Source organism: Gymnodraco acuticeps, unplaced genomic scaffold (assembly GCF_902827175.1).
Source record: "Gymnodraco acuticeps unplaced genomic scaffold, fGymAcu1.1, whole genome shotgun sequence".
In the NCBI taxonomy this organism is placed as follows: domain Eukaryota; kingdom Metazoa; phylum Chordata; class Actinopteri; order Perciformes; family Bathydraconidae; genus Gymnodraco; species Gymnodraco acuticeps.
Genome location: NW_022989949.1, coordinates 433,722 through 459,049, shown reverse-complemented (window position 1 = coordinate 459,049; position 25,328 = coordinate 433,722). Strand labels below are relative to the sequence as shown.

General features: G+C 40.6%; 1 protein-coding gene across 2 annotated transcripts; it reads left to right on the top strand.

The window, feature by feature from the left end:
- Positions 1-203: 203 nt before the first annotated feature.
- On the top strand, positions 204-24,815 carry gal3st4 (galactose-3-O-sulfotransferase 4). Of its 2 annotated transcripts, none has more exons than XM_034210552.1 (4): positions 204-522; positions 4,943-5,059; positions 14,322-14,619; positions 18,171-24,815. In XM_034210552.1, the coding sequence occupies exons 1-4, from the start codon at positions 500-502 to the stop codon at positions 19,233-19,235; spliced, it is 1,503 nt and encodes a 500-aa protein (XP_034066443.1). In that variant the 5' UTR covers positions 204-499; the 3' UTR covers positions 19,236-24,815. The 2 variants fall into 2 exon arrangements, with proteins under 2 accessions (XP_034066443.1, XP_034066442.1); XM_034210551.1 differs by having other exon boundaries at positions 14,319-14,619.
- The last annotated feature ends 513 nt before the right edge of the window (positions 24,816-25,328 follow it).

Genomic DNA, 25,328 nt, shown 5'->3' with positions numbered 1-25,328 from the left:
TAGGCCTATACAATGTATATATATAAATATAGGCCTATACAATGTATAGATATAAATATAGGCCTATACATAACAATCCAAGTAACCCAAACAAAAGTGGAGACCTTTTTTGGATTCAAAATTCCGGATTTTCGGACTCGTCTCCTGCAAATCCGTAAACATGCTTTTATTTTGAAGGTGTCCGGGAAGTACTAGACGCTCATATTCACGCTCTCTTTATCTCAGTTCTCCCTGTGTGTGTCGGCCGTCGTCCCGGCAGAAATTTGATAGAACTGTCGGTGGTGCACAGGCAGATAAATTCGGTCAGAGCCCCGGGCAGGAGTGAAGCCTCTTCCCGCCTCCTCCAGAACCCGGGTCCGGGCTCCGTGCGGGTCTCCCCGGGTCCATGGCCTGATCGGTACCGGCGGCGGGTCAGCTGCGGCTGGTGCCTTCCAGATGCTCCGCGCTCTATTCCGCTGCACAATAACACCGTCACCGATACCGGTCTGGAGACTCAGCTATGCTTTTCAGACGGAGAGCCAGGTAACGATCTGATGGAAATTATGAAGAGTCGGAGCTGGGGGGTGGAGGGTGGAGGGGGGGGTCTGCAGAGATGCACATATTGTGGGGAATGAAAAGGTGGCGCTGCGCTGTGATCCTGCAGGAAAAAGAGGAGAAGGTGTGGGTGGAGGAGGGCTGCTTCAAAGGCCTTCCATGTGCAATATTTATTTGTGCATTTACAGCCTGTGTGTGTGTGTGTGTGTGTGTGTGTGTGTGTGTGTGTGTGTGTGTGTGTGTGTGTGTGTGTGTGTGTGTGTGTGTGTGATGCAGACTGAAGGCTCCTTTGTGTGGGTGGGTGGTGGCCCCTGCTTATTCTTCTGTGTGTAGCACCGCTCTTATTGTATGTCCGTACCACCCATTATTTACATATCATGATGTTATCCTGCTCTCCATGTGGTTATAATATATTTGTTTATTCCATGAGCTCTGTGAGTGATCACCACCACAGCTATAACACCCCACACATTAAACACAGTACATCTGCTAGGAGACAAGTCTCCAGCCACACCACCTTGTGTTTTATTGACACTCTGGTTTCAGCCCACAGTGAAGTGCGTTCCTTTATAGCTCACCCTTTACAACATGTTTACTATGTATGATTACCCAATTTCATAATATACACATTATCAGTGTGGATTAATCTGTAGTATAATTGTTAAGACAATACAAAGACAAATATAGTGGAAAAAGTCAAATATAATTTTTTGAGGACATCCACAATCGACCTGATAAATGTATTTCACAACAATGCACTTATTGTGAGAGTTTTTGTTTCTTGATCCAAGTAAAGAAAAAAAATAAGAATGCAATATTTACCATTACTAATAGTCATTATTATTTGTTTTTATTGATTTAATATCATTTTGTCAACTTAAATACCCTTTTTTTTTTAGATAAATTATCAGTATAAAATAGAACAAATCTAACTCTAACCAACAAGAAAGAGCAGCCAGCTTGTTACATTGTTGATATATTTCTTGGGGCTTGTCCCTAAATTAAATTGTATGTAGCCTAGAAAGCTAGGATAAGGATAACAAATAGTTTGAAGTTACTTTTGTTGCACAAGTAAGTTAGGGACTTCAGTTTGAGCTCTAATTTCTTACCAAGTGGTCTGAAAAGCTAATAAACATACACTGGAGCTTCTTAAATAACTAATATAGACTTTAATTAGTCATAAAGGGTTTGAATAGGTCTAGACAACAATGGTAGAATGACACGCAGGTCATATCCACTGCATCGATATGTGTTTAGCGGCTGATTTCCTCTTTGTGTAGGGCAGCAGCGTCACAGCACAGAACTCATATATCTCTTAATGTCCATTTTCATTGGCGTATGCAAATGTCCAACCCAGTCTCATAAAAAAACGTGTAATAACTACGTTGGTCCACAACGTAGGACGTAGTATTTCTACAAAAATGCCTCTGAAATTGTAAGATCCCTACGTTTTTTTTCACCATTCATTCCAATGGCTGGCGTCTATGTCACGTGATCTTCAAATTTCTCCCTGCAGAAAAAAAAAAATATGGCCGAACTTCGTTTTATTCTCGGTGTAAAATGCCTATTTTAAAGTTAGTTTGGCCATTAAAATGCATTTTGATGTCATTTGATGTGAGAAATATGAGTTGTTATTTCAGATTATGTGTGCAGTGGATGTACATGATCTTTAGTTTGCTAGTTATTACGAAGATTACTTCAGGAAATTGTGTCTATACAACGTTTTCATTGTCACCAAGGTGGTTGCTAGGGATGCTGCTATCGATATTATTTGTGTTATGTTGTGTAACTGTTTAATCGTGTTATCTTTATTGCTACCCCCTTCCCCGTCAATGTATAGTGTTGGTCCACATCGCAAACATATTAGTTTAACAAAATCCGCAACACAAGTTGGAGTCCGTCAGGACCGAGGGTCGGAGCAGCTCATTTGCTTTACAGAATATTACACCCGGAAGTAAGTATTCTCTCCGCTTCGCTTGACAAACCCCGTGATAGTCCTCAAGCTCTGTGATTGGAGAGTGTGCCGAGCGTCGAACAGCACTTGAAGTGGGATGGAACCACGGCAGACTGTCCAAAACTGGATTTGAACGGGTCCACCCCGTCCCCCCCTCCCCCACCCCGTCCCCAGAACTACACATGCTGGCTATTGTGTTTCGCAACATGTTCTATGGCACGTCTCTACTGGGAGTTGTAGTTTTAAAAGACGTTTTCGTATTTCCCATAATAATAAGTTGCCAGTATTAAACTGTGTACATCCCTGGAGGTTTAGGGGATAGGACACACTCAAATTTAAAACATATAATTAATAAATGGGTGAAAATTGCTTGTGCCCATAATGGGCAGCATTAATATATACACACATGCCAGCTAAGGTCAGAAGAGCTTTATTTAACAGCGGGTCTTATGTTTGTGACCCCTCCTGTTGTTAATTGATAAGCCTGAAACATGCACTTGTCAAGGTTCAGAGGCACATTTTGCAAATATGGCAGTATAGCCATCGATCATCTTAAGATAATCATTTCTGGGTTGAAATGTCACATCAGTAATGGCGCATTTCCACTGCAGCGCGTAGCACGGTTTAAGCGTGCGTGCCAAACCCGGCCCGTTTTTGGTTGCGTTTCCACTTGGCGTAGTGCCGGCTAACGGGTACTTTTTCACAGTTTTTCTGGCTCTCCAAAATCGTGGTTCTGTGCATGTTTTCTGAATGGAGATCGGCTAAGCTAACGTTGTATATGCTCCGACCGTCCACACTCACAACAACGGCCTACAGACATAAATAAACCAGCGACTGTATTCACCATGACACAGACAGTCTGTGGTTTGTACTTGTTTAACTTTTGTCTAGTTTCTGAACAGATATGAGGAGCTGTGAGCTCTGAGGGCTAACAGCTAACGGCTGTGTTGGTTTTGTGGTTCGCATTGAAGATGACGTCACGGCTCCGCCTACACTGTGTTACTATAATTACTGCCCCAGCTACTAAACTGTAATGGAAAAGCAGCATAAAGTGAGCCTGGCCTACCAAGGCCTAACTATACCGTACTAAGCCGTGCAAGGCCCTGCAGTGGAAATGCGCCATAACAGATCTCGTCCTGCACCACTGAGTACAGATAGTTCACTTGTTACTGTTTAAATACAGCAGGAAATGTAATTTCCCCATGTCAAACTGTCTCCCTGTCTCTTAGCTTTGACAATACTGCTGCAAACTGAAGAGAGAAAAGAAAAAGGGAGAATCAATTATGTTTCATCACAATGCCACACATTCCTGTTCATTCATTTTCAGCATTGGTCATTATGACCTAACCTCCCTGTACTCCCTGTTCTCTCTCTCTCTCACACACACACACACACACACACACACACACACACACACACACACACACACACACACACACACACACACACACACACACACACACACACACACACACACACACACACACACACACACACACACACACACACACACACACACACACACCCACACACCCACACACACACACACACACACACACACACACACACACACACACACACACACACACACACACACACACACACATTCTCTTTCTCCTCTCCGGCCCGAGGCTAGCAGTCATGTCCGTGTTTAGCACGTCATTCACATCCTCCGTTCTGATTGGACAGTTATTTTCTCCCTTTTTGCCACTATGCTGCCGTGCACTGAAGTGTATCCGGATGACCCCGACACATCAGAGCGGAAGCAGTTATTAAGAATGACATGGTCAAAGTTTACGTACATCCCGTGGATAAAAAAACGTGTGATAATACGACTTTATCAGCAGACACATTGGTCGGAAACTGCAATATCCGAACTACTGTATATACAGCATTAGTTATCTTTATTAGGTCAACAGATTTCACATAACTGTATTAGGTTAGTTTAACGCAATATTATCAAGTTTAAATACCAAATAATACGTTCAACTTAATATATTTGCTTTCAATTAACCTAATACAATTATGTGAAATCTGTTGACATAATACGTTTAATTAAAGTCAGTTTCTCAGTGTAGGCTGGTCCTCTTGTCTGTGGATGTTTTCAGGCTGATGCTGATGAAGCCTTATTCATGTTTACTTTATGACTCATCCAAATCTCCCCCTCTCTCTCTACCCTCTCTTTTGCCTCCCCCACCCCTTTATTACCTCCTCCACCCTCATTTCCTCATCGCTCTTTTGACATGACATCACGTCCCCCTCCTCCACCTCAAAAACATCATCTCCCCTTCCCCACCCACCACCACCTTTTTTTGTCCCCCATTAACAACATCATCATCCTTCTCTCCCCTCTCCTCTCCACCATCATTTTCTTCACCTTCTCCTTAATCTTCTTGCCTCACCCTTCTATACCTAACTCCATCCATCGCCTCCTCCCCCTGCCCCCCCCCCCAGGATGTTGCGGTGGCTGGTGTGTGGCCGGGTGGGCACAGTTTGGATCTGGAAGGCGCTGCTGCTCTTCGTTGCTATCGCCTTCGCTGTCCAACTGTTGGGGGTCATCTTCAACAAGAGGTATCTACTGTATTTTGATTTACTAAATGATTCTGTGATCCAACTTGTTTATTTTACATTGCAGTTCTAAGAAGGTATGCACGATGATATTGGCATAACATCAGTATCGGCCGATTTAAACTTTCAAATTAAATGTTGCCATTTTCCCCAAATTAAGCTTTAATTACGCTATGGAAACCATTGACTAAGCGGGTAAAACAAGTACATCTGATGTGTTGAGGTTCAATTTCGCATAAAAGAATCAACCTATCTTCCGTGTCCATATAGCGTTTCTTTCTGGCAGTAAGGCGCTGACAGCATGTCAATATGTCAATGTTGTTGTTTTTTTCTGTTTGTGCTACTACAGTTTTTTTTACATTGTTTTTCACTATAAGCACCACCAGGAGCACTTGATCTCAGGACGATAAAAGCCACACACTCACCGGCAGCAACATCCGGTGTCCACCCGGCAAATCTGCTCCAAAAACCCAACATTTTCTGTCTTTGTTGTGATCATTTTCGTCTGACCCGCATTGCCAAAATAAAGCTTTTCATGCAATTTCTACAGACTAGAAAAGGCGGAGCGCTCAGAAAAAAGACGCCGGGCTCTTTGCTTTTTCTGGGGGCGACCGCTTCCGAGTGTTCTCATTGGAATCAATTGAAAAAATAAGCTTCTATTTTTGAATGACTTAATTGAGTGTAAGTAACAGTCTGCAAAGCATATGTACTTATTTTGAGTAGGCATAATACTTTTTTCAATTCACCACAGAAGAGAATTGATGTTCTAAGCCAGGGGTTCTCAAATGGGGGTACGTGGACCCCTAGGGGTACGTTGGAGTACTGCAGGGGGTACGTGAGATTTATTTTATGTTAATGAAAAAAACAAACATAATTAATGCATTTAAACAAACTACTACTAATAGATGAACTACTTTATTCAAAAGTTTACAGAAACTCTGGATAATAAAATGGGAAAAATAAACGGGGTGCTCTCTTTTCCTCTCCCTCTCCTCACAGCCCGTCAGTCTCGTGCAGCTCGCTGAACCTGTAATAAGTGACCCGACAGTAAAGAATAAATATATGTATAGTTTAGCTAGTTCCAGAGTAGATCAACTAGCTAAGTGTCAGATCTAGCTAGTTCTAGTTAATTATATGACTGCCTGCTTATCAAAGGACCTAAACAATAAGCGTTAATACAAAAAAAATTCAATGGGAGTTTTTTTTAGATTAAGGTAGACTGAGTATGTTTCGGTGAATAGCTGTGCACAGAAACTGCTTCCTCTCCATGTGACAGTGGCAACCACGAGAACCACTGCCAGGAAGTGAGGAAAACAATACAGGATCTAAATGTGCTGATTCTGTAATTTATCACGGAGCATCTCTTTAAAAACATTACAAATAAATAGTTGTTTTCACACACTGACTTGGAGCACTCTCAGCGTAACATTTTGATTATGTTCTAGATATTATTAGTAAGTGTGTTTTGAGCGCTGCAACCAATCCTTTTATTTAATGGCCGATTTATGTTTATCCAATTGAAAAGGTAATCATAGAAGATGTCTTCAAACGTTTTGTATTGTCTGACCAACCATTCTGAGCCCAAATATATTCATTTACAGTACTTAAAAAACCGAAATCTTTACTAATTGAATTGCCATGTATTATCTGCAGATTAAGCTCACACGGTGGGACTGTTCATTTACATCATACGGCATTTTCTCTTAGTTCCCCGTGAGGTTGGGCAGAGCCTTGCGGTGAAAACAGCTAGTTAGTTTCATTTCAATGGTTACATCCCCTGCCCGCTTGCACCGCTGTCATCTGATTGGTTGCGCGTGGAAAGGTCAGCGATCCACAAGGTCAAAGTCGTAATAATTTGAACATTAAGCCAGTGGTTCTCAAAGTGGGGGGCGCAGAGGCATGCCAGGGGGGGGGGGGGGGGGGGGGGCGCGAGAGAGCAGGAGGAAAAATGGCAAAAAAAAAGATTTAAAAAAAAAGAAAATCATAAATTTAAACATTATTGATTCGAAAATAATATGATGCAGTACTATTACGTCTGGGTCTCTGTGTTTCATTAAAGCTTGGCTCTGTGTGTGTGTACGAGAGAGAGAGAGAGAGAGAGAGAGAGAGAGAGAGAGAGAGAGAGAGAGAGAGAGAGAGAGAGAGAGAGAGAGAGAGAGAGAGAGAGAGAGAGAGATAGAGAGATAGATAGTATAGGATAGAGAGATACTCTTACTCTTCTCTCTCTCTCTCTCTTCTATACCCACATGAAACTTGAGGATATTGAGAAAGCCATTGATCAAAATCAATTCTGGGATCTGTGGAACAACTTCAACACAAAACAACCACAAGCATTACCCATCCAAAACAGTGACATCTGGAAAGAACATATTGAAAGTTTGTACAAAGACATACCAATAAATCTAATGAATTCAAATCAATGTATTACAAAAGAGAAACTCCAAACATTAGAAGAAACTATTAAAGACAACCAAAAGCCCCTTGATTTCCCAATGACTTGGGAAGAATTGACCACACAGACACAATCTCTCCGGCCAAGGAAAGCTTGTGGCCCAGACAACATTAAAAACGAAATGCTCAGATGCAGCACCCCAGAGATGCAGGGGACAGTGTTAAAGCTGTTCAGTATCGTATTGCAGTCAGGATGTTTTCCTGACATCTGGTGCAAAGGGCTCATTTCCCCCATTCATAAGAGTGGAGACAAATCAGACCCTAATAACTACCGTGGCATCTGTGTCAGCAGTTGTCTGGGGAAATTATTCTGTAGCATTCTAAATAAAAGAATACAAGATTTCCTTAACCAACAATCCATCTTGAGTAAAAATCAAATTGGCTTCCTTCCAAAACACTGCACCACCGACCATGTGTATACCCTTCACACTTTAGTTAACAAACATGTACACCAAACACAACATGGTAAGATATTCACTTGTTTCATTGATTTCAAAAAAGCTTTCGACTCTATTTGGCACGAAGGGCTCTATTATAGACTTCTACATTGTGGTATAGGGGGCAAAATGTACGATCTGGTTAAATCAATGTATTTAGGGAATAAGTGTGCTGTTAAAATTGGAGACAAACAAACTGAATTCTTCACCCAGAGAAGAGGCGTTCGTCAGGGTTGCAATTTAAGTCCCACTTTATTTAATATATATATAAATGAACTTGCTGTTCAGTTGGATCACTGTGCTGCTCCTGGCCTCTCCCTCCTAGATAGAGAGGTGAAGTGTCTGCTTTATGCTGATGACCTTGTTCTGCTGTCTCCTACTGAACAAGGACTACAACAACAGCTGGACATAGTAGACCAGTACTGTAAGAACTGGGCCCTGGCAGTCAATATGAAAAAAACTAATGTCATGGTTTTCCAAAAATGCCCCAGATGTCAGGAGAAGAAATACCAGTTTACCATAAACAATCATATCATCGAACATAGTATGAGTTATACCTACCTCGGTTTAACCATAACAGCATCGGGAAGTTTCAACATGGCAGTGAATGCACTCAAAGAAAAAGCCAGAAGAGCTCTAAATGCAATTAAGAGAACATTTTATAATGTCCAAATTCCAATTAAAATCTGGCTCAAAATCTTTGACAGTGTGATCCAGCCCATTGCGCTGTACGGTAGTGAAGTATGGGGTCCACTCAGTCACCAGAGCTATACCCACTGGGACAAACATCCAACAGAGTCTTTACATGCAGAATTCTGCAGATACATTTTACGTGTTCAGAGAAAAACACCAACAAATGCATGTAGAGCAGAATTAGGCAGATACCCACTGATCATTAACACTCAAAAGAGAGCACTAACATTCTTTAACCATCTTAGATCCAGCCCCCGAGACACCCTCCACTCCAAAGCCCTCCAAAGCCAAGAGCTAACCCCAGAGAAGAGTCCCCTATCAGCTGGTGCTGAGGCTAGCTGCCCCCTCTCAGAGCCACTCTGACCAGTCTCTCAGCAACACTGCTCTCCAAACACCAATCACAGTCAAACGCATTATAACACAATGCAAAGACAACTATTTACAACATTGGAAAGAAGAAACTAAAAGCCAAAGTAGATTAGAATGTTACCTGGCTCTAAACAGAGAGTATGAGCTGGCAGAATATCTCTCTACTGTCAGAGATAGAAAGCAGAGACAGATCCTAACCAAGTACAGGCTCAGTGACCACAGACTGGAAACAGGAAGACTCAAAAGATCCTGGCAACCAAAAGAGAACAGAATATGTGGTCACTGTACGACAGGTGAGACTGAGACAGAGATGCACTTCCTCCTGAAGTGCCAAACATTCAACGAAGTAAGGAGCGTTTACTGGAACAAGTTGAACTCTGTAATCCCAGGTTTCAAGGAGGTTGATGACCTCTCAAGACTGAGAGTACTTTTAGGAGAAGGAGACAAGGCACATCTTGCTGCCCAATATGTATACACATGCCACAACCTGAGGGACAGTGAATGAGACACACACACACACACACACACACACACACACACACACACACACACACACACACACACACACACACACACACACACACACACACACACACACACACACACACACACACACACACACACACACACACACACACACACGTTGAAATGTAATTGTATCACTGTATATATATATCATCAATAATATGTAAACATTTGAAATGTATGTTAATGTTGTTAATTATTTTGTATTGTGATGCTTTGGCAACATTGTTTAATTTAACTTTCATGCCAATAAAGCCCCTTTGAATTGAGAGAGAGAGAGAGAGAGAGAGAGAGAGAGAGAGAGAGAGAGAGAGAGAGAGAGAGAGAGAGAGAGAGAGAGAGAGAGAGAGAGAGAGAGAGAGAGAGAGAGAGAGAGAGAGAGAGAGAGAGAGAGAGAGAGAGAGAGAACCGAAGATCGTTGTTAGCTTCTGGTGCTAGCGAGCTACGCTAACGGATATAAGGAGTTTTTTCAACAACAAGGTGGAGGAGAGTCCTCTCCTGTCAGACTGAGAGACTCAGTGAACTAAAGGACTCTCTCAGTGTTATCTCAGTGGGTCTCAAATGTTTTGGTCACCATTAATGAAAACAATTATTTCCGAGGCACACGTTTATATGATCATTATAGTTATAAAAAAATAAGAGAATAAATGAAAAACAGGTATGAAATATGACATGTAAAACAAGAATAAAGTTTAAAAGGGTGATTTGTAAAAAAAAACATAAAGAAATAGTAAATCTGTTTACAGTTCTGTTTCATATGGGTGTTGAGAGAGGTATCCATAGATCTCTTCATTTACCTCTCAAAGTGCACCAGATTGATGCTTTTAACTTCAATATTTAAAAATAAATCTTCCCGGAGGAGCTTGCCCCCGGACCCCCCTATGTGAGGCCCCTGCTTACACCTATATGCCTTGAGCCTTCATTGTAACTGTCACACTGTGTATTTGCGTGGGGAGTGTTGCAGTAGAAAATTCCACTGTAGCGACCGGTACATTAATGGGAAACCCTAAATGTTTGAGCACCCTCTGTGAAACGTCAAGCTACCCCACAGCACCCCAAAATAAATATCTGACTTGTGTTGGGGGGGCCCGACTTTTTCTCCAAAGGTGGGGCCTGACAGAAAAAGTTTGAGAACCACTGCATTAAGCGCACTGCCTGGTGACCAATTTTCCAAATAAACACAACGTCAGCACAGCCGTTTTACCACTTGTCATGTGACTACAGCTAGTTATTGAACTTGACTTTACGTCAGTTACGCAAAAAATACGCTTATATTTTGTTACTTTTTTCTGCTTTATTTTTACATTATGGTCACAAATTCTGCTGCTTACTCGTGTTAACCTTTTAACGTTAACAGTTATTTTTACCAAACTTGATTTTGCTGTCATAGATAGTCATGGCAACACACTAAGATAAGTTTCAATCAATAATTCCCTCTTTATTGGTTGAAATTACTCTTATTCCTGTTTGTGCTTCCTCTATTTCTTGTGTTTTTCGCACATCTCAGCATGTGAAGGCGATGATAACAGGGATCTCTGAAGAGCAAGGCTGTCATGGGGTTTTAATGCTTGTTGAATTGAAGTTCATCTGACACTCTAAAATCCACTGAGATTAGGCTGAGATCTGCTAGCAGCCTGTGTTGGCCGAGGAGAAGACTCTAACATTAAAAATGTGCTTGAATCTTGTCGTTACAACCTGAACATGAGCTCTCAGCAGCATGAGGTGTGAAATATGTATATGTTTCATTGACACAAGCTGTGTTGGTAGTTTCCCTACCACATGTTTTATTTATTTCTGTTTTTAGTTGTCATTTAAAAGATAAAAAAGGGCACTATGAGGTATGAGGTTAAAGAGAAGACTGCTCAGGGTTATAATGGACAATCTGTTCAGTAATCATTACTCTTGCTGTTAATGCTGTTAAAATGTGCAAGCATTTCGTTTTAATGGGTAACATGCTCAACTTTGTACCAAGTGTTCTAGCCTCTGAGAAATCAGATGTTCTTTTTTATTTAGTTCTTGTACAGTTGCTCTATTTTAAGATACCATTTATGGGCACATTATGTTTTAATAGACTCTATTTGGTACAGAATGTATTTTTAATAACATAATACTGAAGTAAATTATTAATCCTAAAGTAGAGCTTTCCATTTAACTCTGTCCTCTAACATCTGGATCCAAGGGCCCTAGGGGGGGTTCAGGTTGCAGTCCCTCAGCATTTCTACAGTGTGGTCAGGGCATAAGGACTGGATGTTCAATGATGCTGCCTACTAACAGACTTACCCACTAGAGCTGAACTGAGGTTGAGTTTCACTGTGTGCCGTGCCAATATTGACGTTTGAATACCAATCCCTTAGATATGGCTACCAAATAATAAAGCACATGCCCTTTGATAATTAATCCATGCACTTACTGCTCAGGCCCTAACATCCCAAAAAGTGTTTTTAATTCACAATAATTCTTCATCCGTCTTTGGTTTTATAGTTACATAAATGGAAAATGTTAAATTATAACTGTTTTTTCTCAAGAATTTGGTTTAATGCATTGCTGTCTTTAATCATCATCATCATTTAAACATTTTCTATTCTGAGTTTACATTATAAGTGCAAGATAGATGAGAAGATTATTGAAAAACTCCCTAAAGCACATTAACATCACACAGATTAAATTAAAGCTGCATTAATAGATTTTTTGGGGCAACTTTGGAGCTGAAAAGCAGTCAAAATTCACATATTATCCCCTTATTAAATTGCTTTGTTGAACAAATTAGAAAATAAATGCCTACTAACTAGGGCTGTCAAGTAAAAAAAAATTAACGCCACTAATTATTTTAACGCGATTAACGCATGTATATTTTTTTTCCTCGGCCGCCCGTAGTTTCAGAGCGCATCGAGTTTAAAATACCATCTACAAGCTGATGCTGACAGCCCCGCTCCTGCCGTCCGCTTGCGGCAGACCACACTTCCACGCTCACCGGCAGGCACCGACTGGCTGTTGGGAGGACCGGGAGGGTGTGTGTATGTGTGGCCCGAGCGAGCGAGAGAGACCTTCCGTGCATTGTTGTTGTTAGCACCTGGTGCTAGCTAGCTGCGCTAACGGATATACGGAGCTGTTTAAATGAAAACAGAGGAGCGACATTTCGCCACAACTGCGCCGAGCACTTGACTTTATGCAGGTAGCAGACAGTGAGACATTGTACGAAAGTCAGCACACTCAGCACGGATAGTGCGCAACATGATTGCAGCGTCCAGGCAGCTCCCGTTCGAGCATATGCCTTGAGTTGCATAGCTCCAACGATCCATCACACACAAACACACACACACACACACACACACACACACACACACACACACACACACACACACACACACACACACACACTTTGTATTGTATTATTGAATGAGAGATGTTCCAGGTTGAATTGAGGCGAATATTTCTAATGTTCAGAGGTTGTTGTGTTTAATATTCATGAGAATATTTGTCATTGTTCAAATGATAATAAACATTAGCATAAAGCATATTTGTCCACTCATATGTTGATAAGAGTATTAAAAACTTGAAAAATATCCCTCTAAGGTACATTTAGAACAGATAAAAAATGTGCGATTAATTTGCGATTAATCGCGATTAACTATGGACAATCATGCGATTATTGGGGTTAAATGTTTTAATCGACTGACAGCCCTACTACTAACACATCCAGCAGTGACAGGTCATGATTCATGAGTCCAGTATCAACTATCCTTTCAGCTCTGGTTTGGTCTCTTCCGTCTTCTGTTGAAAGTATCTTTATCCCTAGCTGCTAAATGCTCCTCTGTGTTCCCCTGCTAGTTTCTAACTGTGTCTGTTTGCCCAAAGTCTGAAAAGCAATGTAGACTGAGGAGTTACTACAGAGTTGTTGTTTTTTTCTCTGTGGTTTTATAACTACCTTAACTCTACTTTCACCTTACATGGAGTCACTTAAGGCTGCATTAAAGTAGTATGGGCCACAGGGCTACAACGTTTTGGGCATTACTCATGACTGCAGTCTAATGTTCTGACTGGTGTATAATCATTGTAAGGGTTGCAAACTCATCAGGTCAAAAATATGACATAGCTCCTAGAGGAGTCCGGGGCAATTAAAAAAAAATCAGCTTTAAAGGGGCCCTATTCTGTTCATATTAGTATTTAGTTCCTCTACTGTGACGTGTCTCCATGCTTTAATGTTCAAAAAGCTCTTCTCATACTGCCTGTGCTGCAGCACCTCTTTTCACCCTCTGTCTGAAACCAGAGTCCAGTCTGCTCTGATTGGTTACAGTAGCTGGCCGGCTCTGGTCCACAGCTAAGAGGTGTCCCGCCCCTTAACCTATCACGTACAATGTGCTTGCCAATCGAAGCGTGAGTGTTACATAGGGATGTCACTATGTTACATAATTAAAGAAAGGAGTCAAATGGAGGCATTTCAGGCAGGGACTGTGTAGGAGTCAATTTAATGTGAAAGTGGAAGTAAAAGGTACGCTTACTGCTAGAAAAAGTGAAGTTACAGGGATATCAGTTAAGGCAATACAAATAACTTCACTTTCACCGGCGAGCTCATTCTTGCGCCAGTCCAATAATACAACAGGACAATTAGAAGGGCTACAGAAAGTCAAGCATGAAAGTCTGAGCCTTGGGGCCTCCTTTATGCTTGAGCCCCTGTTAGCTCATGCAACAAATAGGGGTGGAGTCATTTTATCCTTTGCAATGTTTGTAGGATTTTAAACACGAAGTTGACATTTAATCTAAAGTTACATTTGTCCCTCCTCCTCCAGCAGTGTGCATCCAGCTGGCCACTCCATCTTCCTGTCCTCTGATGCTCAGGGCCCCTCTCTGGGCTTCTGTCAGCCCCACACCCACATCATGTTCCTGAAGACCCACAAGACGGCCAGCAGCACGGTGCTCAACATGCTGTACCGCTTCGGGGACGAGCGCAACCTCCGCTTCGCCCTCCCACTGGGATACCAGTTCGGATACCCACTGCCTTTCAATGCTCATAGGGTCAAAGGTTACCGAGGCCCCAGAGCCATGGAGTTCCACATCCTGGGCCATCACATGAGATTTAATAAGCCTGAGGTGAGTCATTCATAAGAGCAGAGGGAGAAGTGAAATGACAAAGGGGATGATTATTATGGAATGTTCTGTAGTGGTTTGAATACATTTATAAATGTACCATGTGTGTCATTGTTAGGAAAACTTAATAATCACTTTTTTTCCCTCATGAAATATGTCACCTTTTGTTTATAACTAAAACATCAAACACACAAAAAGAGATTAAAAAATGAATTAAAAACATATTTTGTTTGAAATCAATGTGTATACATTTAAATTAAAAAAAATGTAAGAAGGAACCAATTGCAAAGTTTAAAAAAAAACCAATAAACAACAACACAAAGAATATATTTTAAGTATAAAAGAAAAAAATTGCATAATAGTAGATGCCCTGATTGTACATTAGAATATCATTTTTCAAACCAGTTATCCTTATTATTATGAATGATGCAATCCTACTCATGTTAGCTCACAACCTAATAGCAAGAAATAAAGCTTGTTCTAATAAATGTTTGAGTTAAAATTAATAATACATCCATTACTTTATTTTATGCCCACGCCGATTAGCTAACATGCAGGAGATAATAGTTTTTCCCTGTTACTTTTTATATCTGTATAGATTTTTAACCTGTTAATCCCGAAGGTCCCCGCCGGCGGGGGCCCTGTTTTTCTTTTTCACGACACTGTGTCTCAGGGCATCTTAATATTTAAAAACCTATTAATGTGTTATACCAGATTAACGAGAAGAATCTCAGCTAACTGACGATACGAACCATTTTTACCGAAACAAAACACAAGTCTCACAAGAAGCGTTAGCATTAGCACTTAGCGAAAACGGGCAGATGCTACTTCCGGTGCTAACTAGCAAAAACGATCTTTAAAACGTAATATTTTCTGCACAAACTACATATCATCTGAAAGCTGATACTCCACAGATTATGTTTTTATAAGTATCACCACTGTAGGACACAAACTCACTGAGCTAGCAGCCAGAACAGAGAAGAAAAAAAACAACAGTTTTCAAAACCATAACAATAATTACGTTTTACCGTTGCTGTTTTGTGATCAAAGCTCTTGTTCAAGGGAATACAAATGCTGTTTAAGGTTAATCCAATGTCTCTTAGTCACTTTAGAATTGTTCCTGATAATCTATCATTACATTCATGGCAGCAGAGTAGGTATAAAGTTTCGCAGTCCAGAGCTAATGCTGTCTCACGTGCTGTTTACGCAAACCTCTCTCTACTTGACCTAAGTGTTTAGCGGGACTTACTAACTGTCACTCGATTCTATTGGCTCTAACGGTTCAGAAAAGGTGTCAATCACCCAAATCGACCAATGGGTTCCAAAGATATGATCCTGCATAGTATAAACTACGCCCGCTCCTGCTCCATTACGCATTACGCAGCCAGAAGGGAGAGCTTCACCACCGAGCAGGTGCTAGAGATGCTAGCTGACGATAGCGGGGCTATGATCATACCAGATGACTCTTCGTCGGATGATGAAGATCTCCTCCAGCCAGACCTGGATCCGGACAATAGTGACTCGGATGTTGAACTTCCACCACGGGAAAGGTATGTAATCTCTGTTTTTATATATTACTTATGTGTTTGGTGGAACTGCGTCACAGTGCTAGCTTAGCCAAGAAGCTACAGGAATGATTAGGCAAAATGCTAAATAGTGATACTTGTCTTTTTGGAGTTACATTTTCTAAATGAATGGCCAGTGAATGAATATATACATGTGTTTACTTATTTATTTGGTGTAATATTATTCATTTATAGTCCAATATTATCCTTTTTATATATTACTTTTGTGTTTGGTGGAACTGCATCACAGTGTTAGCTTAGCCAACAGGAATGATTAGGCAAAATGCTAAATAGTGTTACTTGTCTTTTTGGAGTTACATTTTCTAAATGAATGGCCAGTAAATGAATATACATGTGTTTACTTATTTATTTGGTGTAATATTATTCATTTATAGTCCAATATTATCCTATAAGTATAAGCCAGTGAATTAATCTAATCTCTTTGTTTTTCCACATTTGTTAGATGAGGAGTGACCCCAGCAGGACAAAGCCACACACCCAGAAGACTTTCAGGGAGCAGCTTGCTGCAGAATTGTTGGAGTTTGCTGAAGGCCCTGCTGAAGGCCCTGCACCTCCACCACCCCCTCCTCCACCACTCACATGCATGCCCGAGTATTATGGGGAAGATGCCACCAAGGTCAGGAAGAACTGCAGGAGGTGCCTAGATGCTGGACTCAAAAGGGTGAAGACACCTGTGTACTGCAGGACGGGCCAGGTCCCTCTGTGCTTCACTGTAAAAAAGAACTGTTTCAGGGAGTGGCACGACCTAAATACTGGAACATTCAGGTAGGTATAAAGTTCAGGTAGGTATAACGTTTTGCGAGTGTTTATTTAAAAAAAAAAAATACTTGTTGTTTTTATATACCTAGTGTGATTTTATTGTATAGTGTGTTGGTAAAATATTTGTTGTTTTTACAAACCTACAGTGTGGTTTTATTGTATAGTACGTTGGTAAAATGTTTGTTTTTACATGCCTATAGTGTGTTGGTAAAATGTTTGAAATAAATCTGCCCCAGTTGGAGTCAAATGTTACCTATGTTTCCGTTTTTTTATTGTGCAAGTACACCTACACACAATGACCTACAGTGCAGTTTTATTGTATAGTGCGTTGGTACAGTTACATACACACACACAGCTACACTTATACACACCTACACATACCCACACAGCTACACTTACACATACACACCTACACATACCCACACAGCTACACTTACACACCTACACATACCCACACAGCTACACTTACACATACACACCTACACATACACACACACACATACACTTACACACACACACTCACACAAAAATATTAAAAATATATATTTATTTTTAAAATATTTTTTGTTGTTGTTTTGGGTGGAATGAATACCTATAGTGATGATTCAATGTAATACAATGATTTTTATAGTCTGGTACCTGAAAAAGGTCAAATGCCACTGATGGAACCAAATCTGCCCAAATGTGCCCAAAGCTTATTCCGCCTGGACTTTATTTTCATAAACCTCTCTAAAAAGGTCAAATGTCACTTGTTTTGCCTCAATCTTGATACAGGGTACTTATTATATGTTATACTTTGGATTCCTAAAGCTTTTAGGCTACTAACCCATCGTTCAAGGTTGGTCTTCACTATAAGTAATGGGTTTTCTTTAGGCGGAGACAGGAATTTACATTTTTTTGCTATGTTCCATCTGAATTTACTCTGACACACTTCTACATCCAACTCACAGATGCAACCTTGCTTTGATAACAACAATTATTCATATAAACCTTTTAGAAGTGAAGTTATAGTCATTTGTTCTGGGAATGTCATTTTCGAGCCTGAAACCTGAAAAACAGGCTCAGGGTTTAACAGGTTAAACAAGAAAGTGATGACAACTACACAAACACTCTCAGGACAAGCGAAACAAATAAATGTATCTTCTGTTGTAGCGTAAATGTAGTAAACTAATTGCACATATTTTAACACAAAATCCTCCTCTTCCTCAGGTGGAGAAGGTGATGCCTGCAGACACGTTCTACTTCTCCATCATCCGGGACCCGGCCGGTATGGCCGAGTCCTCCTTTGCCTATTACAAAGAGGTGGCACCTGCCTTTCGGAAAGCCAAGAGCTTGGGCGACTTTGCTGACAACCCCTACAGATATTACGACTCTCGGGTCCGCAACAACTACGCCCGCAATCTGCTGATGTTTGACTTCGGTATGGACAACAATGCTAACTTCTCATTGGCTGTGGCTCAGAAGGCAGAGACCATGATCCGCCAGACCTTCAATCTGATTCTAGTGTCGGAGTATTTTGACCAGTCCATGATCCTGCTGCGGCACGCCCTCTGCTGGCCGCTGGAAACCGTCGTCTCTTTCAGCCTCAACGCTCGGCAGCAGAAGCCCAGCGACGTGGGGGGGCTGAGCGGGAGCTTCGTGAGCAAAGCAGCGGCGGCAGCAGGTATCGGGTTCAGAGGGGTACGCCCCCAAGCCAAGATACTGACCAATGTGACGGAGGCACAGCGGGAGAAGCTGCGCCAGTGGAACGCCTTCGACTTGTACTTATATAAAACCTTCAACCGGACCTTCTGGGAGGATATCAAAAGTTTCGGTTACGCCCAGATGGAGCAGGAAGTATCTCTTCTCAGGATGCTCCGGAAAGAAATGGCCCAGGTTTGTCTGAGGGACGGCGGGAAGCCTGTGGAGGCACGCCGGATCCGAGACAAGAACATACGGCCGTTCCAGTTGGGATTGTTGGAGATTCTGGGATACGAGCTTCAGCCGGGGCTGGACAACGCCACCAGGACGGCCTGTCTGAGGATGATCAGACCCGAGCTGCAGTACAAGGACGTGCTGGATGCTAAACAGTTCCCCCGCGTGGCCCAGTCAGGGCAGCAGAACCCGGCTCTGCTGGCAGCCGGAGCCTCTCTGGTAAGACAAGACTCACCCAGGACAGGAGAGAGGCCGGCGGAGGGGAATGCTGGGGGGAGGACAGCGGAGTTGAGGGACTGGGATGGAAGCCGCTTAATGAGGAGGAACCAGACTTTAATACAAAAAGTAAGATTGACATGAGGTTTCAGGTGAGTCTCATTCCTCAATACGGTACCTCTGGTCACTGAAAAGATTAACTGAAAGCTGAGCCGAGTGTGGTTTACACACAAGAAAACAAAAAGGAGGAGCTGTTTGAACTTCCACTTTTTGGTTGTTTGCTTCGTTACTTAAAACCGTTTTTTGCTTTTAGTCGGTGTAATCCTCGTGGCCCTTGACCTCTGAGAGCCTGGGATGCTTTCATGGCTGCAGTTACAAGTGGTAGAATGAACTTTGTTTTTATATAAGCAGACTCAAATAAACTGTTGGCAGGGACTCTCTGCTTTGCTGACACACAGAAGCCTGTTTTAGTCCTTGTTCATATTTATACTTCTAAGAGGTACGATTTATTTTTTACGTTGTCCTTGGTGCACATGCTTGAAACTTCTCAACGTAAAGGTACAATAAGCCCCAGTATTTGCCTCTCATGCAGTGCCATAACACTGAGTCACTGAGCCTAGCACCTCCCTAAAAGATATATATTTTTAAGTTATTTCATATTTGAATACAAAATAAAGAATTTACTTGGAATATGGGTTGAAAAAAAAAATCTCGCAGAGGATGGAATGTTTTGTATTCAGTTGGTTTGAAGAGTCTTTCAATTCTAACAGTTTTTGAAGAAAAGCTGGGAATGTATTAGAAAAACACATGCTAAGCTCTGTGTCTCTAAAGCAATGGTAATACACAAGAGGCTTACATTGGGGTATGTATACAACACTATCTGTTTTTCTTTGAGGGTATGGTTTGTAAAGTCAGTCTTTGCTGGTAGGCTACTGGTAATGGACACAAATAATGATGATTTATAACTTACTATTTCTCTCTTTGAAACACTTTGTTCAGCTTCAGAGTCAGTATGGAGCCCTGTCTAGAACCACTAACTTGAACTGCTTCTTAAATATATTTTAATAATACAAGAGGGGAAAACGATCCGGTGCTTGATACTACCGCAAGCAGGCGGCTGGTTATTATCAGCATTTGGGCACATTCCTTCCTTCCACTATCCGCTAAAGTATCCATCTGTCTCACATATGCAGAGACCATGAAGACCCATTTCCTTGTCATAATGTTTTACAAATTAATTGAATATCAGTGCAGGGGTAAACACATCCAAAAGCAGCTAAAAGATGATTCATTATATTGCACAAGAGTGACCTCAACTCCCCCAGTATTCCTTCCAGATAAACTTTGAACGAGTTAGCAGGTATTTTGGGACTTTTCTATATTGTTTTGTCAGACGGAACACAGCAGACAACATAAAGCAGGAGCGTCTTGCTGCAAAGCTCCTGGCTCAACCCACCTTTTGGACCCATCTCCAACGCCATTAATCCGGCTACTTATTTATACAAATGTTTTACATCAATTACATGTCACCGTTTTAAAGACCATTTCACAGTAAATGCTAACATTCTTAATGTTGACTAGCAATACAATTCTATTGAAGCAGTCTTTTCATAGGTATCCTTACTAAATAAATTAGCCTACTAAGCCAATATTGTATTCATTTTATCCCTTGCCACAAAACAGCAACACAAGGTAAACAATACAAAGGTTATATTTCGATTTAATTCTAACTTCTAATGTTAAGGTACAAGAAGCAAATAACGTATGTGATATCCTTATGCGTTTGCTAACAATAGCTAATGTTAGCTAGCTATACTTATTTGTTAGGGAAATGCAAATGCTTAATCATTGTAGCTAACATTAGCCTTTCATTGCTCACTCATAAGGCTAGTACGAGTTTGGCTGCTTAAAGGTGGGGTAGGCAATTTTGGAGAAACCAGCTCGAGTGCGCTAGAATTTGAAAATACACAGCCACTTCCTTACAGAGCCCCTCCTCCAACACACACGAACGCGCACATGACCAATGTGGTTACGAGATAAGTTTGTAATGTGCACAGATGGAAAGCTGACAGGCAGGTAGGCCATCCAGTTATCCAGGGCTCTGGAAGGAAGTGGCAGATTTTTTCAGGTTGTGTATTTTCAAATTTTAGCGTACTCGAGCTGGTTTCTCCACAATTGTCTACCCCACCTTTAAGGTTACGCTACCTAACTAGAAGTTACAGATATTTAAAATGTATTATATATTTAAACTAGTGAATGCATTTACTGGTGTAAACAATTTGCAGATGGCACACACTGTTAGCTTGACACAGTAAAAGGTCTCAGGTGGAGGAGCTGGGCCTGAGCGTGGAGCTCTGCAGCTAGACTCTTCTCACATAATATCACTATCTCAGGCATGAGTTACAGTTTGTCCCTATGTTCCTCCAAATAAACACCAGTCCTGCTTCATTTGGCTCTGAGTAAGGAGCTGGAACTCTTCATCGTCTGTGGAATGCAGCATGTTTACATTAACACTGTGTCAGACATGCAGCTTGTCACATGTTCAGTCACAGCCTGGTCCTGCATGGTAGCCTACTTGCAGATATTTTGTCATTAACATGCTGCTGCATGAAGGATCAAATTGTACTACATGTACTATGTAACACAAACAACCTATCTCTGTCAGGGACAAATCACCGCAGACAGGTTCTCACTTGACTGTCTTATACATACAGTATGATAACAGGAATAACACTCTGAAATGTGCATGTGTGAGCTCGCTGACATCGCCTGACTGGTTTTTGTAGACGGCTTTGTCAAGAGCTTCACTGTTAATCAGAAACTGTTGAGAAAACAGTGACCCACATGGTTGCACTAAGTGACATGGTCCATGAACTTGGGTACTGTAGTTCATTATGAGAAAACTGCATATTGAATCTGGCAAGGAGTGTTCTATGTTTACACTGCTGAAGGGAGTGGGCAGATCAGGAGAATAGATAGTGTTAACTTTGAATCAAAAGCAAATAGGGAGGTTTCTTACGGAAATATGTGCAAATAAAAAAACGGGGGAATTGGTCTTTGATAGAATCCTGTTTAGTTTACAGATTTTATTTAGATCATCACAAAGGACACTGGGCAGCCATTCTGCAGTACCTGTATTTATAACCTGGTTGTCTCGTGCTGTGGGGGAAAGTAGAGCACAGACAGGAACACATTATAACGCACTTCATATTTGAGTTAAAATCCTTTCTGAGCACCTGCTAGCTGATGTGGTCTGTGTCATAGCACTTCAAAGTGAGAACTCTGTCTGCTGTGGTTTCCTCTTTCTGCTGTCTGGCAATGCTACACAACACTCTTTCCTGTGAAGATAATAAACAACAACACATTGAAGCACCATGATCTAATATTTTTGTTTTAAAGCCATGCAGTCAAGCCATTTGAGAATGATATTGAGAGATGAATATGTTTGCATGAATGAGGGTCTAATAAGGTCCAGGTGAATGAGGTCTGGTGCAATGATGAGCCATGTTGTTTTGGATTTCACTTTAGCTGTTTTCAACATCACAATATTCAGTATTGTTTATTCACATGTTGGCACTTTTCATAGTGAATACTAGTGTTGACGCTTATCTTGTTACAGATGATGCTGGAATTACATTTGAGTGCTGATATCTGAAAAATAATGCACACCCTTTGACCAATCAGAACTGAGTGTTCTCCATGGCCATAGTATAAATGTAGTATTGTACAGATCATGTGTAAGAATGTACATGTGGAGGAATATATTTACAAAGCCCAAAGTGGAAATAGGGGGAAAAAATAGATAGGTGAAAAAAAGGATACAAACTTTTGCGACAACAAATATTCGTATTTCCAAGCTACAACCAGCTGTCATAGGGATAATAAATGATAAAAATAGTTAGAAATGCACATTTTTAACAGAAGAACGCAATGTTTTCATCTATTTTTTTCCTCTACCCATCCATTTGTGTGTACAGTATGTAGGAGCTCTGATTTTGGATCTCTTTAAAACGTCCAACATTGAACATTTGACTGATTGATGCTAACAAAAGTCTTTCCACAGCACAGTAGTGTGTATTCTCCATCCCGTGCACTGTGAATAGTGTCACCTTACAGCAGTCGTCCTTCTGCGGGGATTGGGTGCACTGCATTGTGCTTCCTCCAGTGAAACGAAGATTGTTAATCAGCTTAGTCACTGAGTCAAAGGGATGAGAAAGTATTAACTTAGATTTAAAAGGGACATACCTGTGTTTATTTATGTTTCCTCCTTTCACGCAAACGTTGACTTATAAGTATTTCACTATAATCTGAAACTGTAACTTCAGTTACATAACCCACTGTGTATCACAGTGCTACACGGCTATGTCCTGCAACCCTCAAAGATTATTATTGTTGTTTATTTTAAACTCAAACATGAATACTTTTAACATCCAATCTTTTTAATGTGAAAGAACACCATTTTCTTTAGTGCAACCACCAGGACACACTCTATATGTTCGGCTCATCAGGATGTCGGTCTAACATTATTATTTGCACCATAATTTAATTGTGATGATACAAACAGGCCTCATGTGCTTGTATTACAATGAACAACTGTACTAGTAGATGCTCGCTGTTCTGGGTCACCACTGTTTAATGAACACTAATGCACAAACAGATTTGTTTCATGCAGTTATGATATTATTGACCCCGGCTTTTAAACAATGTCCTTCTGTATTTTCTTTTATATCTACCATTTGTACAGACTGTATTTATCGGGGTTGGTTAGGGACGACGAGGGGAAGGGTGTTTTTGTTTTTGTTAATGTGATGAGAAAACATACAATCAGCTAATCTTCAATTTTCAGTCAGTGTTGAAACACTGATGACAAATTGCCACCATTAATTATGGCAGGGTCATAAATAATTCAGTGTTACTAAGAAAACTGTGATTGTACGGTTATATCAAGCTGTTGTCTTTCAAAACGTCCACATTTAGACATTTTGTTAATTGTAATTAAATACAAAATAAGTAGAGAAAAGGATAAAATACCTGAGAAAAGGATAAATAATAACACTGAGCATTACTGTGATTATTTCAGATCGGAATTTATCTCAAGACAACCAGAATATTAAGTGTTGATCATAATGCTTACAAATGAGAGCACAGCCACTAAATTATCCGGTCCTTGAATGGTAATTACGAGGTAGAGATGTAATACTTTATCTTTTAATTTAGAGATAATGAACCTGTAATGCAAGTCAAATGAAAACTGTGCTTAATTTCCATGCCTGTCTTCCCACATGCAGCATTGTTTTTATTCTTCCAGTGGAAATCTGACTAAAATGGCTTTACTATAATGGTACTGTGACTTATTTTCTCGCTATTTACTAAGTTTTCATGCGTGTTACATAGTGTGTCAGAATAAAAGGTACATCTTTTGTCAAACCTCTTCAAATCTCAGCTATGGTACAGTGTGATTTATCACCTCATTTGAACAGCTTCCATCTGTACTTTTCACAACACTGGGTTATTACTGACAGGAAATCATAAATGGACCTGATCATCTCTCTAGGTGTTACAGATTGCACTGGACTGGAAATGCAAGTTCAGAAAGCAACGGCGTACTTTGGCTTGGGTCTTACTTGAAAATGTTATTATTATGTTATGTTATTTTTGGGGTGAAACTTGTACTATTACATTGAGGTTTTTTTCTGGTACTGAATAAAAACAACATTTCTGTAACTCAACTTCCTCGTCTCCTTTCTTATACTTTACATTTCTTCTCCTACAGGCCTACTACACCTCAAATGAAAAATATTTAACTTTTTACCCTCTACATTCTTTCCCAGCTGTAACATTATCATTCATATTTAACATTATTAAACATGATCTGATTCTGCTCTATGAATATGTGTTATTTTTACATATGAAACTAACCTATAATATATTGTTGTATGATACAAGTAACAACACAATAATATTATTTTATGAGTAATAATACTAAAGACGCAATTGCCCATTAACCCCCTTGTAAGTACATATAGCTGATTATAGGCAGTGGTGTAAAGTAACTCAGCAGATTTACACAAGTTATGTACTTAAGTAAAAATGTGATGTAAATCATGTACTTTTACTCCACTACATGTATTTAATAGCTTTAGTTACTTTACAGATTTTGATTAATGATCAACTCTTAAATCAGACTTTAGTTCCACCTGGAGTAAATTCACAAGCTAGCCTGCAGTATACAAAGTA

Bases quoted from the DNA above. Each gene is read 5' to 3' on its own strand.
- gal3st4 (XM_034210551.1), top strand. From the start codon at position 500: ATGCTTTTCAGACGGAGAGCCAG. The intron at 523-4,942 runs GTAACGATCTGA...CCCCCCCCCCAG, and splicing joins CTTTTCAGACGGAGAGCCAG to GATGTTGCGGTGGCTGGTGT. The intron at 14,620-18,170 runs GTGAGTCATTCA...CCTCTTCCTCAG, and splicing joins TGAGATTTAATAAGCCTGAG to GTGGAGAAGGTGATGCCTGC.